This window comes from Sapajus apella, unplaced genomic scaffold, assembly GCF_009761245.1.
Source record: "Sapajus apella isolate SASKATOON/1434 unplaced genomic scaffold, GSC_monkey_1.0 scaffold36, whole genome shotgun sequence".
Classification (NCBI taxonomy): domain Eukaryota; kingdom Metazoa; phylum Chordata; class Mammalia; order Primates; family Cebidae; genus Sapajus; species Sapajus apella.
Genome location: NW_022436976.1, coordinates 10,895,880 through 10,916,306, shown reverse-complemented (window position 1 = coordinate 10,916,306; position 20,427 = coordinate 10,895,880). Strand labels below are relative to the sequence as shown.

General features: G+C 37.8%; 1 protein-coding gene and 1 long non-coding RNA gene across 4 annotated transcripts in view; one reads left to right on the top strand and one right to left on the bottom strand.

The window, feature by feature from the left end:
• Window positions 1-20,427, bottom strand: part of SLC44A5 (solute carrier family 44 member 5) — a 408,769-nt gene that overhangs the window by 195,417 nt on the left and 192,925 nt on the right. For 2 of the 3 annotated variants that reach the window (XM_032296574.1, XM_032296575.1), the window contains exon 1: window positions 2,062-5,414. The exons of the other annotated variant lie outside the window; for it this stretch is intronic. In XM_032296574.1, the coding sequence (XP_032152465.1) occupies window positions 2,062-2,131 (70 nt within the window). In that variant the 5' untranslated portion in view covers window positions 2,132-5,414. Of the gene's footprint in view, window positions 1-2,061; window positions 5,415-20,427 lie in introns of those variants that run through there. 3 annotated transcript variants of the gene reach the window in all.
• LOC116563827 lies at window positions 1,787-19,612 on the top strand. Its single transcript, XR_004274590.1, has 3 exons — window positions 1,787-1,798; window positions 2,338-2,347; window positions 19,406-19,612. It is a non-coding gene; the product is annotated as an uncharacterized LOC116563827 (long non-coding RNA).

Genomic DNA, 20,427 nt, shown 5'->3' with positions numbered 1-20,427 from the left:
GGCAGCGCTGACAGAGGTACTATGAGCCTTGGAAAGGATGAGGACAACCCTTCCGTGTAACAGAAGAGGAGGTGGAGCACATGGGAACAAGCCACTGGCTTTTCTGGGCCTCAGCTTCTTTGGAATAGAAGGCTGTTGAAGAATGTTTCCTATGGGTTAACCTCAATAAAACTCCAATTCTCCCCAGCTTACCCACATTGTTAGCACAGTGGTTAGTAGTTAAAGCTTTCTTTAACACCAGGCTCTTAAAAAGAAGTATAAATGTGAAGTGAATGAACCAAAAAGAAAAGACAAAAATGGCATCATCCACCCAATCGAAATGCCAGGCCTGTTTACCCACTCACCCCTGATTACAGAGTTCACCTCAGATCTCAGGATCTGAGAGTGTTTCCCTCTGCTAAGGTGCACGTTTAGTGGCTGCAAAACTAACAGTTCCTCCTGGGGCATGACTCAGCAGAGTTATCCCATTACTGCCTTCTCTGGGAGAATGGAAGTGGCATAGTACAATATCCTATGTTGAACTTTTTCTCTTTCTTTTACTTCTGTCCATCCAAGCAGAAGCAGCATTCAGTGGTACTTCTCTCCTTAGGCTACTTTATATCAGAAGTGGAGTGTTTTTTCCTCATTGGCTCATTTATCTCAAAAACCTTGTCAGAAAGATAAGGGTTTTATTTTAGGCCTAATTACTTTATTCTAAGTGAGAAGACGAGGTATATGAATAAAAACATAACTCAGATCATACTGAGCAAAAAAACATTATTTTGATCCATGATACATTTTGAAGCAGAATAATTCAGATTTCCGAAGGCACAAAAAGACTTGACTTCTACTCTGTTTTAGAGTAAGAAAATAAATCTGCTGACGCATTTTTTACCTTTTTATATCAATCCCTAAGATTAGAAAATTACAAATGGACATTTACAAAACAACCTCTACAAAAGATTACATTACCTACCTTTCTACCTTACATGATCATATATGATTAAATAACAACATCTATATGAAGGAATTTTGAAACGGTAAAATGCTATCTGAGAACAAACAGCAGCATCTAAGTAGGTAAAATTAAAATATATGAGAGTCAATAAATGGGTTTTGAGAACAGAGGCAGGGAAGTACATGTAGGATCATATTTTCTTACGTTTATTTATTGAATCGACAAACAATAATTGTGTATCTTTATGGGGTACAGTGTGATGTCTTGCTCTATGTATACATTGTAGAAAGATTAAGTTAAGCTGATTGACATATCCATCACCTCTCTATGGTGATCACAGTTTATAATAATGTATTGCATACTTTAAAATCGCTCATAGACTTAACATTCTCATCACATATATAATAATATTTTTAATTGAGGGTTGGGAATCAAAGTAATGTTGGAAGTCACAATATAAAAGTACTTATTTGTATATCTCAGGGGCAATGAGATTGCACAAAGGAAGAGAAATTCTTGAAGCCAGTGCTGCTGAAATGTTTATTTGCACATGAATCACCTGAGAATCTTCTGAAGGTACAGATTCTGATTCAGTAAGTCTGGAGTGGGACTTGAGATGCTGCATTTCTAACTCCCAGGTCCTACTCACGCTGCTGGTCTACGGACCACACTTTGAGTAGCAAGGCTCAACTCTATGGGACTAAGGAGAGAGCTGGCTATCAGAAAAAGAAGACTGAATAATACACTCAGGGTGTCATGAAAGCTGGAGAGTGAAGGTCTTTATTGGAAAGAGATTTGAACAAGACTCACATATGTCAAAGTCACAAACTGAGCTGAAAGGAGGGAAAGAAGACAAGATGTGTGGGGTGAGCTGGGGTAACAAAATATCAGTAGCTGCATGATGTTTTTCCTGGGAAATTCATTTACAACTCCAAAAAGAGGGAACACTTTCAGGAAAGAGAAACCAGACAGTTGAAAGAAGGATCCAAAAGAGCTTCAGTCAGCAATTATTCTTTATCAACCAAATATTTAGGTATTCCTAGATTTTAAAAGAATCACATATGTCTCAATAGATAGACTGTCATGAAAGATTCTTAGCACTTAATACTCAGACTATAACTTACCAAAGTCCTCTTCCTCAGAGGGGGTGTCTGCTGGTTTTTCTAGGAAAAAGCAGAAAAGGCAAAAAAACATTTGTAGGGATTGATGACTCTGAGGCTCTATACATATCTCTCCCTAACCTAAAAAAATCTTAGTCTTTAGAGTAACACACAGAATAACATAAGGGCAGTTGGACTGGTTGAATTAATTCTTTATACACAAAGCCACCAATAATGAGCATTTATTCTTAAGAAGTTACCAAAAAACATAATAATTCATAAAGGTACTGGAGTTAAGAGATTTGGGGATGTTAAAATAAAGCTGTTAATTCTTCCGTTTGCATCTGTGACTTGTACAATGTAGGTGATATATACAGACTTGAAAAATTCATTACCAAGAAATGAGGCATTATGTTTACTTTCACTTTCTGTACCTGCTTAAACTTCAGAAGACACATTAGTTATGAAAAACTTAATATGCATTAAATACCCTTTATTACATGCAGAATAGTCAGTGAATACTAGGGAAAAGAGAGATATTTTGAATCCAGCAGTCCCACTGTACTCACATTACGTGTGGCCTTTAGGTTTAACAGAAGCTCCCATGTGATAACTATGAATGACTCTATTCAATTTGGAAGGTACAAGTTATGGTAATTTTGGGGAGTGGGGAGGTGGCACGTGCCATAATGACGGCATCCTAATGCTTCAAGTGTCACATACGTTAAACAAAAACACTAACACTTTCTATGAACACCCCTTTCTCTCCCCATTCTCTGGTGCTTTATCAGACTTGCCAACTCATTAATTAGAGCTATTGAAAAGAATTCCCTCTATAGACCTCATGGGCAGAAATTACAATGCTTGGTCTCCCCACTGATTTCTCACCAATTGGACTAACAGTAGTAAATCATTGAGAATCAGAGTTGGGATAAAGATTCCAGGGAAAAGGAACATTTGTAAATTGTGTTCCCTTGGGAAAAATAATAATGATAATTAAAATAGCAACCAACTTTTGAATACTTACTATGCACCAGATGCCATGTTTCATTTATGCTATCTCTCATTTAATATTCACAACAAGCCTTGCAGTAGTTACAATAATCAGTTCTTTTCTAAAAATGAGAAGCCAAGATTCCCAGAGGCAAGGTGAACTTTTGGGTCTAAACTTTGTTTAAGTCACACTGCTAGTAAGTGGGGAACCTGGAATTCAAACTTAGGTCTGTGTGCCCCAGAGTCCATTTATAATCAATACAACTACTAGCCTTCAGTAATATCAAATGTATCAGAAAAATAAAGATTATTCACAATGTTTGTAATGTTATTTACATTCCAAATGTTAATTGGAGGTGTGGATATTCTCCACCAACAAACACATACCTTTAAAACTAGCAATGGTGGCCCACATTCATTAGGACTGTAAGCATTATTAGGGACATATAGGTTTCAGACTTACCACTTGAAAAGCTAAATGAAGTGCCTAAAATATCATAAAATGGACATCTCTCACTGATTTTGTTAAAATAGTGTGTATGAGCAAGTATTGTGCCTGAGAGGTATAATAAGATGTCAAGATCCAATACAGATGACTTTATTCCTGGTCCTGGGCCCTAAATGACTGAATTTGCCTTTAATGTCCCAAATACATTAAAAAACAACAAAATTCGAGGTCCATGGTTATCTTAAAAGGTTATATGTCATAGCACATTTTTTATCATACACTTCTAATAAAATTTTAGCTTATATAATAACAGTGGTCAGCCTCTGCCTCCATCCCTCTACTCCAATTTTCTCCAGCTTTCTCTGCTATATATACTAGTAAATGCCACCTGCAGACCCAGTCCCACTTGGAACCAGTGCTGGGCATGGCGGGAAGCATATCAGTAATCTCAGTCCCTGCCAATGAGAGGAGAAGGGAACTGGGAGTTACTATAATGTAGGTGCTTCACAGATGTAGTTAAATCCTCATGACAACTGTACACTGTGTCATATACCCCATGTTACAGATACGAAAACTGAAACTAAGATGGTGAAAATATTTGACCAAGGTTGTATCTTGTCATTGGTTAAGGAACAAACAAAGCAAAGAACGAAAGCAGGATCTAGGTGGTCTTCATCTCCCAGGCTAAATTCCACACAGTATAGTTGTGACTCCTCTTTCTCAATTTTGCATAATGAGTCAAAAAAAGCAAAGTTCATATTTTGGTGTGATCAGTTTACAAGATGGTTGAATCTGCTTTCTGTATCAGCTTATGTTTTTTTCAAAAGTTGTTTGGGAGAACATTCGTATCTTATGCAGGCTGCCTTGTGGTGTCTGCATAAGATACCAAAGCCATGCTATTTTGACCCCGACAACAGCTGGGAAGACTGAAATCTAATGTGGACATGGACCCTGCCTGCTTATATCAAGTATAGTAAATTTAGAATGAAGTTTCAGACTAAGAGCCAAAAGACTTAAACTTTCCAGTTTTATTGCTGGGCCTTTTACTATACTTTATTCCCTTTTGTCTTTCTTGCTTGGAAGGTCTGTTCAGGGGAATGAGGACTGGTAGGAGATGGTGGTGGAGGAGGGGGTAACAATGAGTGGAACTCATTGATGTGAGAGTCATGTTCCTATTGTGTCAGCCTGAGATCCTATTAAAAAGAAGCAAGACCCTAGACCCATAATCAAGCATAGCATCCCTAATGATGGATCAACTAGATGTTTCTCCTGATTGAGGCAATAGAGTTTATATGGCATACCTAGCTAGGATGTATTCTGGCTCAAAATATTCAATAGAAGCCACCACCAATTATTTAGATTTAATCTAACCTACACATAGGCAATAAAGAAGATAAATAAACTAAATGACTTCACTGAAAAGGAACTAAACAAATCCAGAAAGTGAGATATTCTGCAGGGCAGCAGGTCAGTATCAGAGGAAAAAGGGAATGTGCGAATCAAAAGAGACTTCAGGGGCATAACCACTAGATGCAAGGTCTGGGCCTGGATTAGATCCTGATTTGGGTGGAATGCTGTAAAGACAGTGAAAGAAGACAATTGGGGCAATCTGAATATAGAATGAATATTAGCTAATTTTAACATTTATTATATTGCAAAGATGGAAACTCTTAACAGACAAAAAGCTAACAAAAAGCACATAATACAAAATCTCATTATTGTACAAAAATTGTATATCTGGAAGGAAATATAATAAAGATTATATCAGTGGTGATTAAAATATGTTGCTTCATTTAGTTAAATTTAACTTCAATGTTTTGACTTTCTGTAATGCATGTAAAATTGCTTTTATAAGCAATCTACAGATCATTTTACAAAAAAGATACCTGCAGTCATGTTTATTGCAGAACTCTTCATAATACAAAAGTTATTGAATCAACCTAAGTGTTCAACAACAGTAGGATAAAGAAAATGTGGTACACATACCACATGGAATACGATGCAGCTGTTAAAAAGAATGAAATCATGTCCTTTGCAGCAACATGGGTGAAGCCAGAGGCCATTTTCCGAAGTGAATCAGCACAGAAACAGAAAATTAAGCACCGCATTTTCTCACTTACAAGTGGGAGCTAAACAAAGTGAATATATGGACATAAAGGTGAAAACAATAGACACTGAGGACTCTAAGAAAGGAGAGGAAAGGATATGGATACAAGGGTTGAAAAACAACATATTAGGTACTATGTTCACTATCTGGGTGATGGGTTCCATAGAAGTCCGAACCCCAGCGTTATGCAATATACTCAAATAACAAACCTGCATATGTACCCCTGAATCTGTAATTTTATAAAACCTGCTCTTATAGTAATAAAAATTATTTTAATTAAAAATAATTGTTTTTAAATGGAAGTGTATGGGTCCTTCTAACAAAGCCCATTTTTTAATACCCAGAATACATAACTAGTAGGTAGAATTTTCAAGAATCAAACCCAAAGATGGTACATTTTTAAGAATGACTTTTATTCACTCTTTGGGTTTCAGGTGCCAAGGATGAGTCCCTGCACTCATTTAACATTTGAATTGCTCTAGCATTCTTGTCACTGTCAGCAGCTTGCTCTCACCCTCTGTGTTGGATTCATCAGAGTGAGAATCTGGGCTTTTGCCTGAGTTGCTTTGCCCAGGGCTCCATTCCCCTTTCCTGAGCCCACCTGCTTGGCTTTGGCCTGAGGTCCTACCTCACTTCTGCCAACCCTGAAGACTGAATCCCACTCTTAGAACTCCAACTCTCTGACTTAACTATGTCTGTAAATATAGAGAAAGCTCAGAGCCATGATGCTGCCATTTATCTGAATTTCCAGCATCTTTTCATGGCAAGGACTGCCACTTCTATGCCCTGCCTGCCAAGTTGGATTCTTTGTGATCGCTGCTGTCTGTCCAAACTATGCCTGATCTTGGCATGCCTTTTATACTGCAATGGACAAGGCAACTGCTCTTGTAAGGTGAGCCTCTGAAGCTGGCTTCATTTCCTAATCTGTTCTGGCTTCCACCTTCATTCTACTCACTGGCTTTTGCTATAGAGCCCTGAAGTCTGGAAGTCCAAGAGAGAGCTGATGTCAAGTCTGCAACATCTGAGAAAGAGGCTGGTTATAAACTCACTACTTAGGGCAAGAAATGGAACCAGGGTAAGAGTACAACCGTGTCCAGAGGCTTATTATTTCCTTCCTTTAATTTATTCCCTCATTTAGGAAACATTACTGACCTGTAACTGGATATCAAATACTATGCTGGGCACTGGGACTACATAGGTGAACAAGAGAATCTCCATCCTCATCGAGTTGTTTATAATGCATCAGGATGGTAGGTCTTAAGCAAATAAACATATCAATCATTATTTGCTTGCAAATGTTACATGATAGGTGCTGTGAAGAATAAGACAAGGTGTGAAGACAGCATTTAATCCGGAATTTAAAGGATGAGTAAGAGCTCACAAGATGATTGGCAGCCTCAGCAAAGGGCGAGCATGTATAAAGATCCTATGGTGGGAAGGAGCTTGGCAGCTATAAGGAACTGAAACAAGGGCAACATGTGGCTGGAGGACACTGGGCGAGGGGCTGAGTGGTGTGAGCTGGGGCTAGAGAAGTGGGATGGTGAGGAGAATGGACACATTTGATTGCCATATAGAAGGCCTCAGCTGCTCTCCAACTAGATAGATACCCTTCTAAACATATATACTGCAGCACTGAGGTTTGAAGTGGACATGAGGTTGCTGAGTGTCACCTGTACCCTTCTGTGTTCTAAAAAAAAAAAAAAAAAAAAAAAGTTGCTATTGAGTCCAAAAAGTAACAGTAGTCTGAGCATCATGATTGGGCACTGGAAACAAAACAAAACTCATTATCCCGTGCATCAGTAACCTGTTTTGCAATTCTAGCAGAAAAAACTGCAAGAAAAATGTAGTGGAGTTAGAGATGGCGCAGAGAAAAGCAACAGAAAGAGCCAAAAAATGTGATCCACACATGAAGCACCTGATGCAGAGAGAAGAAAGATGATAGTTAAGATGGTCAAAGTCTACAAAATCATAAATCTATAGAATGGTTACAGGGTAGGGGAAGTTGAACATAACATTTTGGTAATTAGATATAGTGGGTGTATTTTGAAATGTAAAGGCTTTGAAAACTCATAGCCTGAAAAAAATACATTTTGGACAGATAAGATAATGTTCTGTTTTCTGTATAGCCACAGGGGAGTCCAAGACACCTGGCCCAATACTGCCTCTCACTCCCTAGGACAGAGCACATGGGGAAAAGGGTGGCTGTGGGCTCAGCTTCAGCAGACTTCAATGTTCCTGCCTGCCAGCTCTGAAGAGAGCAGTGGATCTCCCAGCACAGTGCCCAGGCTCTGCTAAGGGACAGACTCTGCCTCCTCAAGTGGGTCCCTGATCATTGTGCCTCCTGACTGGGAGATACCTCACAGCAGGGGTTGATAGACACCTCATACAGGAGAGCTCCAGCTGGCAACTGGGGAGTTCCCTTCTGTGATGAAGCTTCCAAAGGAAGTAACAGGCAGACATCTTTGCTGTTTTGTAGCCTTCGCTGGTGATAACCAGGCAAACAGGGTCTAGAGTGGACCTTCAGCAGACCTGCAGCAGAGAAGCCTGGCTGTTAGAAGAAAAACTAACACACAGAAAGGAAGAGCATCAACATCAACAAAAAGATGTCCACACGAAAACCCCATCTGAAGATCACCAACATCAAAGAACAAAGATAGATAAATCCCAGAAGATGATGAAAAACCAATGCAAAAAGGCTGAAAATTCCAAAAACCAGAACGCCTCTTCTCCTGCAAAGGATCACAACTCTTTGCCAGCAAGGGAACAAAACCAGATGGAGAATGAGTTTGACAAACTGACAGAAGTAGGCTTTAAAAGGTAATTAATAAAAAACTCCTATGAGCTGAAGGAGCATGTTCTAACCCAATGCAAAGAAGCTAAGAACCTTGAAAAAAGATTAGAGGAATTGATAACTAGAATAACCAGCTTCGAGAAGAATATAAGTGACCCAATGGAGCTAAAAAACCAGCATGAGAACTTTGTGAAGCATACACAAGTATCAATAGCCAAATTGATCAAATGGAAGAAAGGATATCAGAGAGTGAAGATCAACTTAATAAAGCATGAAGATAAGATTAGAAAAAATAAACAAAAAGGAACAAACAAAGCCTCCAAGAAATATGGGACTATGTGAAAAGTCCAAACCTATGTTTAATTGGTATATCTGAAAGTGACAGGGAGAATGGAACCAAGTTGGAAAACACTCTTCAGGGTATTATCCAGGAGAACTTCCCCAACCTAGCAAGATAGGCCAACATTCAAATTCAGGAAATACAAAGAACACCACTAAGACACTCCTCAAGATGAGCAACACCAAGACACATAATTGTCACATTCAGCAAGGTTGAAATGAAGGAAAAAATGTTAAGGGCAGCCAAAGAGAAAGGTCGGGTTGTGCACAAAGGGGAGCCCATCAGACTAACAGCAGATCTCTCGACAGAAACTCTATAAGCCAGAAGAGATGGGAGCCAATATTCAACATTCTTAAAGAAAATAACTTTCAACCCAGAATTTCATATCCAGGAACACTAAGCTCTATAAGCAAAGGAGAAATAAAATCTTTTACAGAAGAGCAAATGCTGAGAGATTTTTGTCACCACCAGGCCTGCCTTACAAGAGTTCCCGAAGGAAGCACTAAATACGGAAAGGAAAAACCTGTTCCAGCTATGGCAAAAACATACCAAATTGTAAAGACCATTGACAATGTGAAGAAACTGCATCAACTAACCGGCAAAATAACCAGTTAGCATCATAATGACAGAATCAAATTTACACAAAACAAAATTAACCTTAAATGTAAATGGGCTAAATGCCCCAATTAAATGAGACAGACTGGCAAATTCGGTAAAGAGCCAAGACTCATCGGTGTGTTGTATTCAGGAGACATACCTCATGTGCAAAGACACACATAGGCTCAAAATAAAGGGATGGAGGAAGATTTATCAGGAAAATTGAAAGCAAAAAAACACAGGGTTTGCAATCCTAGTCTCTGATAAAACAGACTTTAAACCAACAAAGACCAAAAGAGACAAAGAAGGAGATTACATAATGGTAAAGGGATCAATGCAACAAGAGGAGCTAACTATCTTAAATACATATGCACACAATACAGGAGCATACAGATTCAAAAAGCAAGTTCTGAGAATGCTACAAAGAGACAGACTCCCAAACAATAATAGTGAGAGACTTTAACACCCCTCTGTCAATATTAGACAGATAACCAAGATGGAAAATTACAAGGATATTCAGAACTTGAACTCAACTCTGGACCAAGCAGACCTAATATACATCTACAGGACTCTCCACTCCAAATCAACAGAATATACATTCTTCTCAGCACCACATCACACTTATTCTAAAATTGACCACATAATCGAAAGTAAAACACTCCTCAGCAAATGCAAATGAACAGAAATCATAACAGTCTCTCAGACCACAGTGCAATCAAATTAGAACTCAGGATTAAGAAACTCACTGAAAACTGTACAACTGCATGGAAACTGAACAACCTGCTCCCAAATGACTACTGGGTATATAACAAAATAAATAAGTTCTTTGAAACAAATGAGAGCAAAGACACAACATACCAGAATCTCTGGGACACAACTAAAGCAATGTTTAAAGGGAAATTACAGTACTAAATCCCCGCAGGACAAAGCAGGAAAGATCTAAAATCGACACCCTAACATCACAATTTAAAAAACTAGAGAAGCAAGAGGAAAAAAATTCAAAAGCTAGCATAAGATAAGGCATAAATAAGATCAGAGCAGAACTGAAGGAGATAGAGACACGAAAAACCCTTCAAAAAAATCAATGAATACAGGAGCTGGTTTTTTGAAAAGATTAACAAAATGGATAGACCACTAGCCAGACTAATAAAGAAGAAAAGAGAGAGGAATTAAATGGACACAATAAAAAATGATAAAGGGCATATCACCACTGATCCCACAGAAATACAACTAACATCAGAGAATACTAGAAACACCTCTTCACAAATAAACTAGAAAATCTAGAAGAAATGAATAAATTCCTGGACACATACACCCTCCCAAGACTACACCAGGAAGAAGCTGAATTCCTGAATAGACCTATAAAAAGTTCTGAAATTGAGGGAGTAATTAATACCCTACCAAGTAAAAAAATCCCAGGACCAGATGGATTCACAGCCAAATTCTACCAGAAGTACAAAGAGGAGCTAGTACCATTCTTTCTGAAACAATTTCAAACACTAGAAAAAGAGGGACTCCTCTCTAACTCATTTTATGAGGCCAGTATCATCCTGATACCAAAATCTGGCAGAGATAAAACAAAAAAGAAAATTTAAGGTCAATATCCCTGATGAAAATCCTCAATAAAATAAAATGAACCCAGCAGAGCATCAAAATGTTTATCCACCATGATCAAATCAGCTTCATCCCTGGGATGCAAGGCTGGTTCAACATTCACAAATCTATAAACGCAATCCATCGCATAAACGAACCAATGACAAAAACCACATGATTATCCCAATAGATGCAGAAAAGACCTTTGATAAAATTCAACAGCCCTTCATGCTAAAAACTCTCAATAAACTAGGTATTGATGGAATGTATTTCAAAATAGGAGCTATTTAGGACAAACCCACAGCCAGTATCATACTGAAAGGGCAAAAGCTGGAAGCATTCCCTTTGAAAACTGGCACAAGACAAGGATGCCTTCTCTCACCACCCCTATTCAACATAGTGTTAGAAGTTCAGGGCAGGGCAATCAGGCAAGAGAAGGAAATAAAGCATATTCATACAGGAAGAGAGAAAGTCAAATTGTCTCTATTTGCAGGTGACATAATTGTATATTTAGAAACCCCATCATCTCAGCCTAAAATTCCCTTAAGTTGATAAGCAACTTCAGCAAAGTCTCAGTATACAAAATCAATGTGCAAAAATCACAAGCATTCCTATATACCAATAATAGAAAAACAGAGAGCCAAATAATGAGTGAACTCCCATTCGCAATTGCTACAAAGAGAGTAAAATACCTAGGAATACAACTTACAAGGGATGTGAAGGACCTCTTCAAGGAGAACTACAAACCACTGCTCAAGGAAATAAGAGAGGACACAAACAAATGGAAAAACATTCCATGCTCATGCATAGGAAAAATCAATATTGTGAAAATGGCCATACTGCCTAAAGTAATTTATAGATTCAGTGCTATCCCTATCAAACTACCATTGACTTTCTTCACAGAATTAGGAAAAACTACTTTAAATTTCATATGGATTCAAAAAAGAGCCTGTAAAGCCAAGACAATTCTAAGCAAAAAGAACAAAGCCGGAGGCATCATGCTGCCTGATTTCAAACTATACTTCCAGCTATACTTCAAACTATATACCAAAACAGCATGGTACCAGTAACAAAACAGATATATGGATCCATGAAACTGAACAGAGGCCTCAGAAATGACACCACAAATCTACAACCATCTGATCTTTGACAAACCTGACAAAAACAAGCAAAGAGGAAAGGATTCCCTATTTAATAAATGGTGTTGGGAAAACTGGCTAGCCATGTGCAGAAAGCTAAAACTGGATCCCTTCCTTACACCTCATATAAAAATTAACTCAGGATGGAATAAAGACTTAAACCTAAGAAGTATAACCATAAAAACCCTAAAAGAAAATCTAGGCAATGCCATTCAGGACAGAGGCATGGGTAAAGACTTCATGACTAAAACATCAAAAGCAATGGCAACAAAAACTAAAATTGACAAAAGGGATCTAATTAAACTAAAGGGCTTCTGTACAGCAAAAGAAACTATCATGAGTGAACAGGCAACCCACAGAATGGGAGAACATTTTTGCAGTCTATCCATCTGACAAAAGGCTAATATCCAGAATCTACAAGAAACTTAAACAAACTTACAAGAAAAAAACAAACACCACCAACAAAAAGTGGGCAAAGCATATGAACAGACACTTCTCAAAATAAGACATTTATGCAGCCAACTAGCATATGAAAAAAGGCTCATCATCACTGGTCAATAGAGAAATGTAAATCAAAACCACAATGAGATATCATCTCACGCCAGTTAGAATGTCAATCATTAAAAAGTCAGGAAACAACAGATGCTGGAGAGGATGTGGAGAAACAGGAACGCTTTAACACTGTTAGTGGAAGTGCAAATTAGTTCATCCATTGTGGAAGACAGTGTGGCAATTCCTCAAGGATTTAGAACCAGAATTATCATTTGACCCAGCAATCTCATTACTGAGTATATGCCCAAAAGAATATAAATCATTCTACTATAAAGACACATGTACACGTATGTTTATTGCAGCACTATTCACAGTAGCAAAGACTTGGAACCAACCCAAATGTCCATCAATGATAGACTAGATAAAGAAAATGTGGCACATACACACCATGGAATACTATGCAGCCATAAAAAAGCCACTTATGTTCACTCATAAGTGGAAGTGAACAACGAGAACACATGGACACAGGGAGGGGAACATCACACACCCAGGTCTGTCAGGGTTTGGGGAGTAGGGGAGGGATAGCATTATGAGAAATACCTAATGTAGATCATGGGTTGATGAGTGCAGCAATCCACCATGGCATGAGTATACCTATGTAACAAACCTGCATGTTCTGCTCATGTATCCCAGAACTCAAAGTATAATTTTAAAAAATAAGAAATATTCACTACATAGCTACTGTCACTTCACATGTACTTGGCGAATGTTAATGCCTTTCCTTATAGAGCAGAGAAGATCTGAAAGATGGCGCTACATGAAAATAAAATAGGTGGATGAAAATAAAAGGATTCAACTATGCATCCATAAGAAGGAAGGAAATCACATCCTTTGCAGCAACATGGTTGCAGCTGGAGGCCATTATCCTAAGAGAATTAACACATTAATACCATGTGTTTTAGCTTATAAATGGAAGCTTAACAATAAGTACACATGGACATGAAGATGAAAACAATAGACACCAGAGACTCTAAAAGATAGAGGCAAGGTTTGAGAAACAACCTATTGGGTACTATGTTCACTGTAGGAAGTCCATGGGTCCTTCTCATATAGCACATCTTTTCGTACCCAGAATACATAACTAGGTATATGTATATGTAACTACATCCCCAGAATGTATTGAGTGATGAGTTTAATAGAGGCCCAAACTCCAAAATTAGTCAATATATCCATATAACAAACCTTCACATGTACCCCTTGCATCTATCTTCTTTTTTAAAGAAAGGCGATTGATTCAGAAGAGACAGGTTCTTGCTCTTTCTAGTGCCACCCTGTTAGAACAGATTGAGTGCTCAAAAAGAGAGAAAGGCACAGAGAAAGGGCCAGAAAATGGCCCTACAATACTTCAGTTCAGATAGTAGGTAAAGAGAATAATATTTAGAGAGTTTTGATTGAATGAAGGAAAACAATACAAATATATTTTAATTGTGTATTATTTAAAATAATTGAGAATAATTATTTGTAAAATTATTGATATTTCAAGAAATAGCCTGAACTATGAAGCAAACATGTGCACCTGAAAATGTACCCAATGGTATCCCTTCCAAAAACACAATGCTACTATAGATGGTCATTGATTATTATGTAGGACAGGAGTCTCCCAGCTCCTCTTTAAGAATCATGCCCCAGGCAGCTTTGGCTCAAAGTTGTTTCAGAGATTATCCTCTTGACTGTCCAGTAGCTTTTGCCACTAGACATAAGCATACATTTTCCAGGATTCCTCAGCTCACATTTTTCACCTGTTCCTCCCTTCCAATGCTCTCAAAATTAACTTGTTCTTATTCCAATAATTCATATACAATATATCTTACTTTTAAATTCTCTTACTGTATGTCTTCAGTACTATAGTGTGATTGTAGAGAGAGTATATGTTATATATGTTACACATTTCAGACTGAAATTGGGTAATTTGCCCATATTTGTATTAACTACATTGTAAAAGATGTCCCAAAGGAGAGAAACATAAGCACAAATTTCCTGCAGATGTTGTGGCGTCAGATGATCGATGGCAGACAAGGGAGGTAAAGAAAAGGATAGATTTGGCCACGATTATGCCATCTCTGAATTCTTCATGCAATTAATTACCTGTCATGCCCATTTATAAGGCAAGTCATGGGTTTCAACATATACTATTGCATCTTTTCATTTGTGATTAAAAAAATAAAAGCCAATTTCTCCATACCCAACAAAAGGCTACGGGTTCATTGAATGAAGAAGATCCATGTAGTATCATCTCAAGTGAAGTCATTCTAAGTAAACCCATGTTTCTAGGAGATCATCTCCTTTGTCCAGATTCAGAACTGCCTTTTGAATAACGAAAGGTACAGCCTCTTTCCATATCATCCTCTATAATACATCATAATGGTGTGTGGCAGGGGAGCTGAGAAAAGGAAATGTAGAAATTGGGTGGAAGATAGAATCTAATGGCCACATATAGAATCACAAGCTTGAAAATAGTTCTCAACAGTTGGTAAGAAACTGATACAACTGATTTTTTAAATTTGTTTTGGGGGAGGGAGTTCGTAGAAATAGTGCTTATAACATTTATTTATATTTTAAGTGAAAATAGATTTGGATTGTTTTCATTCATTCACCCAAAATTTCTTGAGCAGCTGCTTTATGCTAACAGTGCAGCACTAGGGCCACAAAGAAATAGTGAGACCCTGTCTCTGCCCTTGAATAGTTTGCAGTCCAGTGACAATGAGAATTTTACCATATCTCAAGGTAGTGATAGTGCATAGGGTATTCTCATAATAACACTTCAGGAAAAAATAAAGACACAACGATCAAAGTATAGTGTGGAAGTTTGCAGGTTCGGGGATTCAAACTGGACTACTGGCATAATGATGTACCCCATTTTTCAATGTTGGAAGCACAATCAATTTCAGAGTTTTATCTAGGTCCACAGGACTGAAGAGCAGATTAGATTAATAAAACAACAACAACAAAAAAAAAAAAAAACAGCATTCAGCATTCCCTACTCATTTCAATGTATCAATTTAATCATATTTAGAGAGTTGAGGAGGAAGAGAGGTGCCTCAAGTCCAATGAGGCAAGAAAAGCTAAATATGGCCCATGAAGTAGGCTATGAAAATTTGTCTAGTGTCAACGTACTAGTCAATTCTCCAACCTTCAGGAGGCATTTGAAGGTTAAGTAACCTTCACATATTTTCACTTTCCTTTGGAGAATGCCTAATTGTGTTTCCCCCTAAAGGTCAGAAGCAAAATAATATCAATACTTCAGTCCAAAGATTAGATAAAAAGAAGAAATAGCACGCAAGTTGAAAGAGCATGAACTATCAACTATCTGATATACTGGAGTTAGCGAAAGGAATAAACAGTCACAAAAGAGGAAATTGAGGGATTCTTTATTTCACAGTCATCAACCCATAGCAGAGTCCAATCAACAAACACAAAGTGAACAAAACCATGATCCTCAATGAAAAATAAACTCCAGGATGCCTGGAGTAGGGGTTGGGGATAATCTTAATGGGAGAAGGAGAGGAAAATATATAGAGAGAGATTGTTCTATATGCACAGATACGCTCTTAATTGGACTTCTGTTTCCTGGAATCATTTTTCCATCTTTAACAACTGTCCAAGCACAATGATTTTTGTTGTTGTTGTTTTGCTGTGGAGGTTTAGAGTATGTGCCAAAATACAACTGTTAGTTGAGTGTAGCCCATATCCATAGATAACAGTGTTCTCTACTGAATGACAATTCACCATGATTTATAAATTTTGTAATAACTTTCACCTTGAATTCCAAATGAGTTGAGAATAACAGTTTTTAGTCTACCTTCAGTATCTAATTAAACCAAGCAGATTTTATTCAGCAGAATTTGATTAGAGAAAAATAGGAAGAAAATATAGCACTTCACAATACTTTTCATGCAGAGACAGTATTTTCTTAAATGTAATAACACTGTTATTTCTAATTGTTTTTAAGTGCAAAGACTGTATCTTTTTTTAATTTTTATATGTCTAGTATATAACATAGTGCGAGGCACATCTAAGCTGTTGTTGTTGAATAAATAAAATGTTCTTGTTGAATAAATAAAAGAATGGATTTCAGCTATTTGATTGGGGGAGATAAGTTCCATCACAATATATTACAAGGAGGAATAATTTGTGACCAAGTGCTTCCATAACTTCATCCTGGGCCCATTCCGAGCATTTTAATCATATCACTCTAATCTTTGAGCCTATACCTAACATCAGAATCCTTCTCTTATATAGCAGACCAGGCAGCTACACCTTATTAAATAAAATGTGCATTTGGAGTAAAATTTCTTTTCTATACCTGCAGTAGAAGCGTCCACCAGGCAGACCATGAACAGGAAGTGTCTTTCCAAAATTTCTTCTCTAGTATCAACATGCATACAGTAGTTCTCTCTCATGCACAGTTTTGCTTTCTATAGTTTAAGTTACCTGTCATCAGCTGAGTTTAAAAAATATTAAATAGAAATTTTCAAAAATAAAGTCATTTTTAAAAATTTTATGCTGTTCTGAGTAGTGTGATAAAACCTCATGCTGCCCTGCTCCTTCCAGCTCAGAACGTGAATCATCCTTTTGTCCAGCATCTCCACACTGTCTGTGCAACACACTCAGTCATCATCATCATCTTCTCCTGACATCCAGCCATGGACACTACCATGGCTCAATAATCCAGGATCACTCAAAGCAGATGGTCTTCCCTCTGACATACCATCAGAAGGTCAATAGTAGTCTAATGCTACATCACAATACCAACATCCTTTGCCTCATTTTATGTAATCAGGTAGGCATTTAATTATCTCACATCAACACAAAAAGAAGGATGAGTATAGTACAATATGATATTTTGAGGAAGACAGACAACATTCACATAACTTTTATTATGCTATGTTATTATAATTGTCCTATTTAGTTATTGTTAGTCTCTAACTGTGCCTAATTTATGAATTAAACTTTATCATGAGTGTATATAGAAAAAAATATAGTATATGTAGATTTTGGTACTCTCTATGATTTCAGGAATCCAATGGGGGTCTTGGAATACATTTCTCAAAGATAAAGGAGCCTTCTGTATTAACAATTCAAATACTTAACATATCCATAAACAAGCATAATTTAGAGTTTGCTATTCTGTCCTTTTCTTCCTCTCTTACAAGTCACTATTTACATCTACAAATCTTGGGCCAACCACAGGACCAGCATAAGAGAACTTTTGCTAGTATCCTTGTTATAAATAAAATTAATTTGTGAATTTACAGTATTATAATATTTATAAAGTTTGATATCAGTTTTTCTATTATCTGGGATCTCATGTATTTATTTATGATTGTCTAGAATTTTACTAAATCACTAGTACTTCGTACATATCTTTGGGCTAATGTTACCCAGGTCCAATGGCACAGTTTTAAGAAATCACTGATAATTCTGAGAATACTCTGTTCCTCTATGCCAAACTGCCATATGGCTAGGGATGAACAGAGTCCCAGGCAGTCCACATGAAGTGAAAGCTATATTCTCCCTAGCTTTCCACAATATGTGGCCAGTCTTGCTTTTCTTCCCTGGTCTGTTGCCTTACTGTCTTCCTTATGTTCAATCTCTAATGCTACCCATTTTGCATATGGACAATGGAGCCCAGCAATCAAAAAGAATCCCTAATTTTTTCACCATTTTTCTATCAGTTTCTTTTCTTCCAGAGCTAGATCTTGAGTCATTACTCTCTTGCCCTGCTTGCATTTAACCTAAACTCATACAGTTTACAAAAACATCCTGTGCTCAAAATGTCTATATTTTACCTAATTGCCCTTGATTTCTACTACTCCTTCCTAAATCAGATTCCTCCTGATCATTGACTTGGTCAAGATCAAGATCAAGTTTGAATTGTTATAACACATAGGGCTTTACACACACACACACACGCACACACACACACACACACATATACATATATATATCCACATACACACACACACACACATATATATCCACATACACACACACACACACACACACACACACACACACATCTTTTCCTCTTGTGAAGGCAGAGATACACCAGCAAACCTTTCAAAGATATTTTTAATCCAAAATATTTACAGAGTACCTACTTTCTTAGAAACACTATGCTAGGCACCAGAGTTAGTAAGAAATAAGAGAGACAGAGGCCCTGATCTCACGGACCTTAAAAAAAGGACATAACCAACTATTTACACAATTAATTGTTGAATTAAAGTGGTGTTGAGGTGTCACAAAAAAGAGGCATAAGGTGCTATAAATATGTAAAACAAGTAAACTTGACTTTGTGAGTCAAAGAAGGCTTGCTGTAGGTGTGGAAGGACAGGCAGGAGTTAAATAGGCAAAAGGTTAGAAGGATGAGTGTTCAAGGCAGAGGGAACAGCACATGTGAAGTCTAGGGGGAAGGAGAAAGAATGCATATTAAAGGATCTGATAAAAAGTCTAGCATAATTGAAAAGAATAAAAAGAACCAAAATGACAGTGGAAAAGAAAAGGCAGGAACAATAGTAAGAAGGCCTTATATGGGGCCTTGTAGGCTAAAATTTTTATCTTTACTGTTACATCAGTGGGAAGCTATTGAAGAGTTCTAAGCATAAAAAAATGTATTTTTTTCCAAAGACTAATTTGGCTGCGGTGTGGAGAATGATGGGAAGGAAATAAGGATAATGCACAGAGACCAGTCAGGTAAGTGGAGCAGTATTCTAGGTGAGAGGTGATTATATCTTGGATAGGAAATGCCAGTAGAGATGGGAGAAATACATAAACACAAATGACATTTGATGGGTAAAAGTGATGTAAGTTGATATTGTCAGGTCTCCATATGTAAGCCTGGAGACTGAAAGTCTGAAGACCTGCTTGCCTTGGCTAATGTCTCCCACCCCCTGCCTGCGTTCACCATTGTCCCTGATCACCCAGCAGAGCTTCCCCAGACAAGCCTCTCACCCAACCCTGCCATCTTAACTGTTCTTATGATGATGTAAATACCTCTCACCCAAACCTGCCATTGTAACTGAACTTGTGGTCATGTATACTCCTTGCCCCTACCCCCCTACCACTGTAACTGAACTTACTCTGCAGCACCCTCAACCCCCAAAAAACTACCCAAACCTACAAAACAAACTCCTATCCCACTGCCCTCTGCTAATGCCCTTTCCGACTTTAGCCCACCTGCACCCAGGTGAATAAACAGCCATGTTGCTCACATAAAGCCTGTTTGAAAGTACTCTTCATTGAAAGTGCATGTTTTTCAACACTTATAGTTTGGCTCTGTGCCCCAAATCTCATCTTGCAGTTCCCATAATTCCCTCATGTTATGAGAGGGACCTGTTGGGAGATCATTGAATCATGGGGGTGGGTCTTTCCCATGCTGTTCTCATGATAGTGAATGGGATTCACAAGATCTGATGATTTTAAAAATGGGAGTTTCTTTGCACAAGTTATCTTTGCCTGCTGCCATCCATGTAAGACATGACTTGCTCTTCCTTATCTTCTGCTATGATTATGAGGCTTCCCCGGCCATGTGAAACTGTTAAGTACAATTAAACCTCTTTCTTTTGTAAACTTCCCAGTCTAGGTATTTTTATCAGCAGTGTGAAAATGGACTAATACAGAAATTGGTACCAGTAGATTGGGGCGCTGCTGAAAATATACCCAAAAAATGTGGAAGCAACTTTGGAACTGAGTAACAGGCAGAGGTTAGAACAGTTTGGAGGGCTCTGAAGAAGCAGGACAATGTAGGACAGTTTGGAACTTCCTAGAGATTTGTTGAATGGCTTTGACCAAAATGCTGATAAGCAATACGGACAATAACATCCAGGCTGA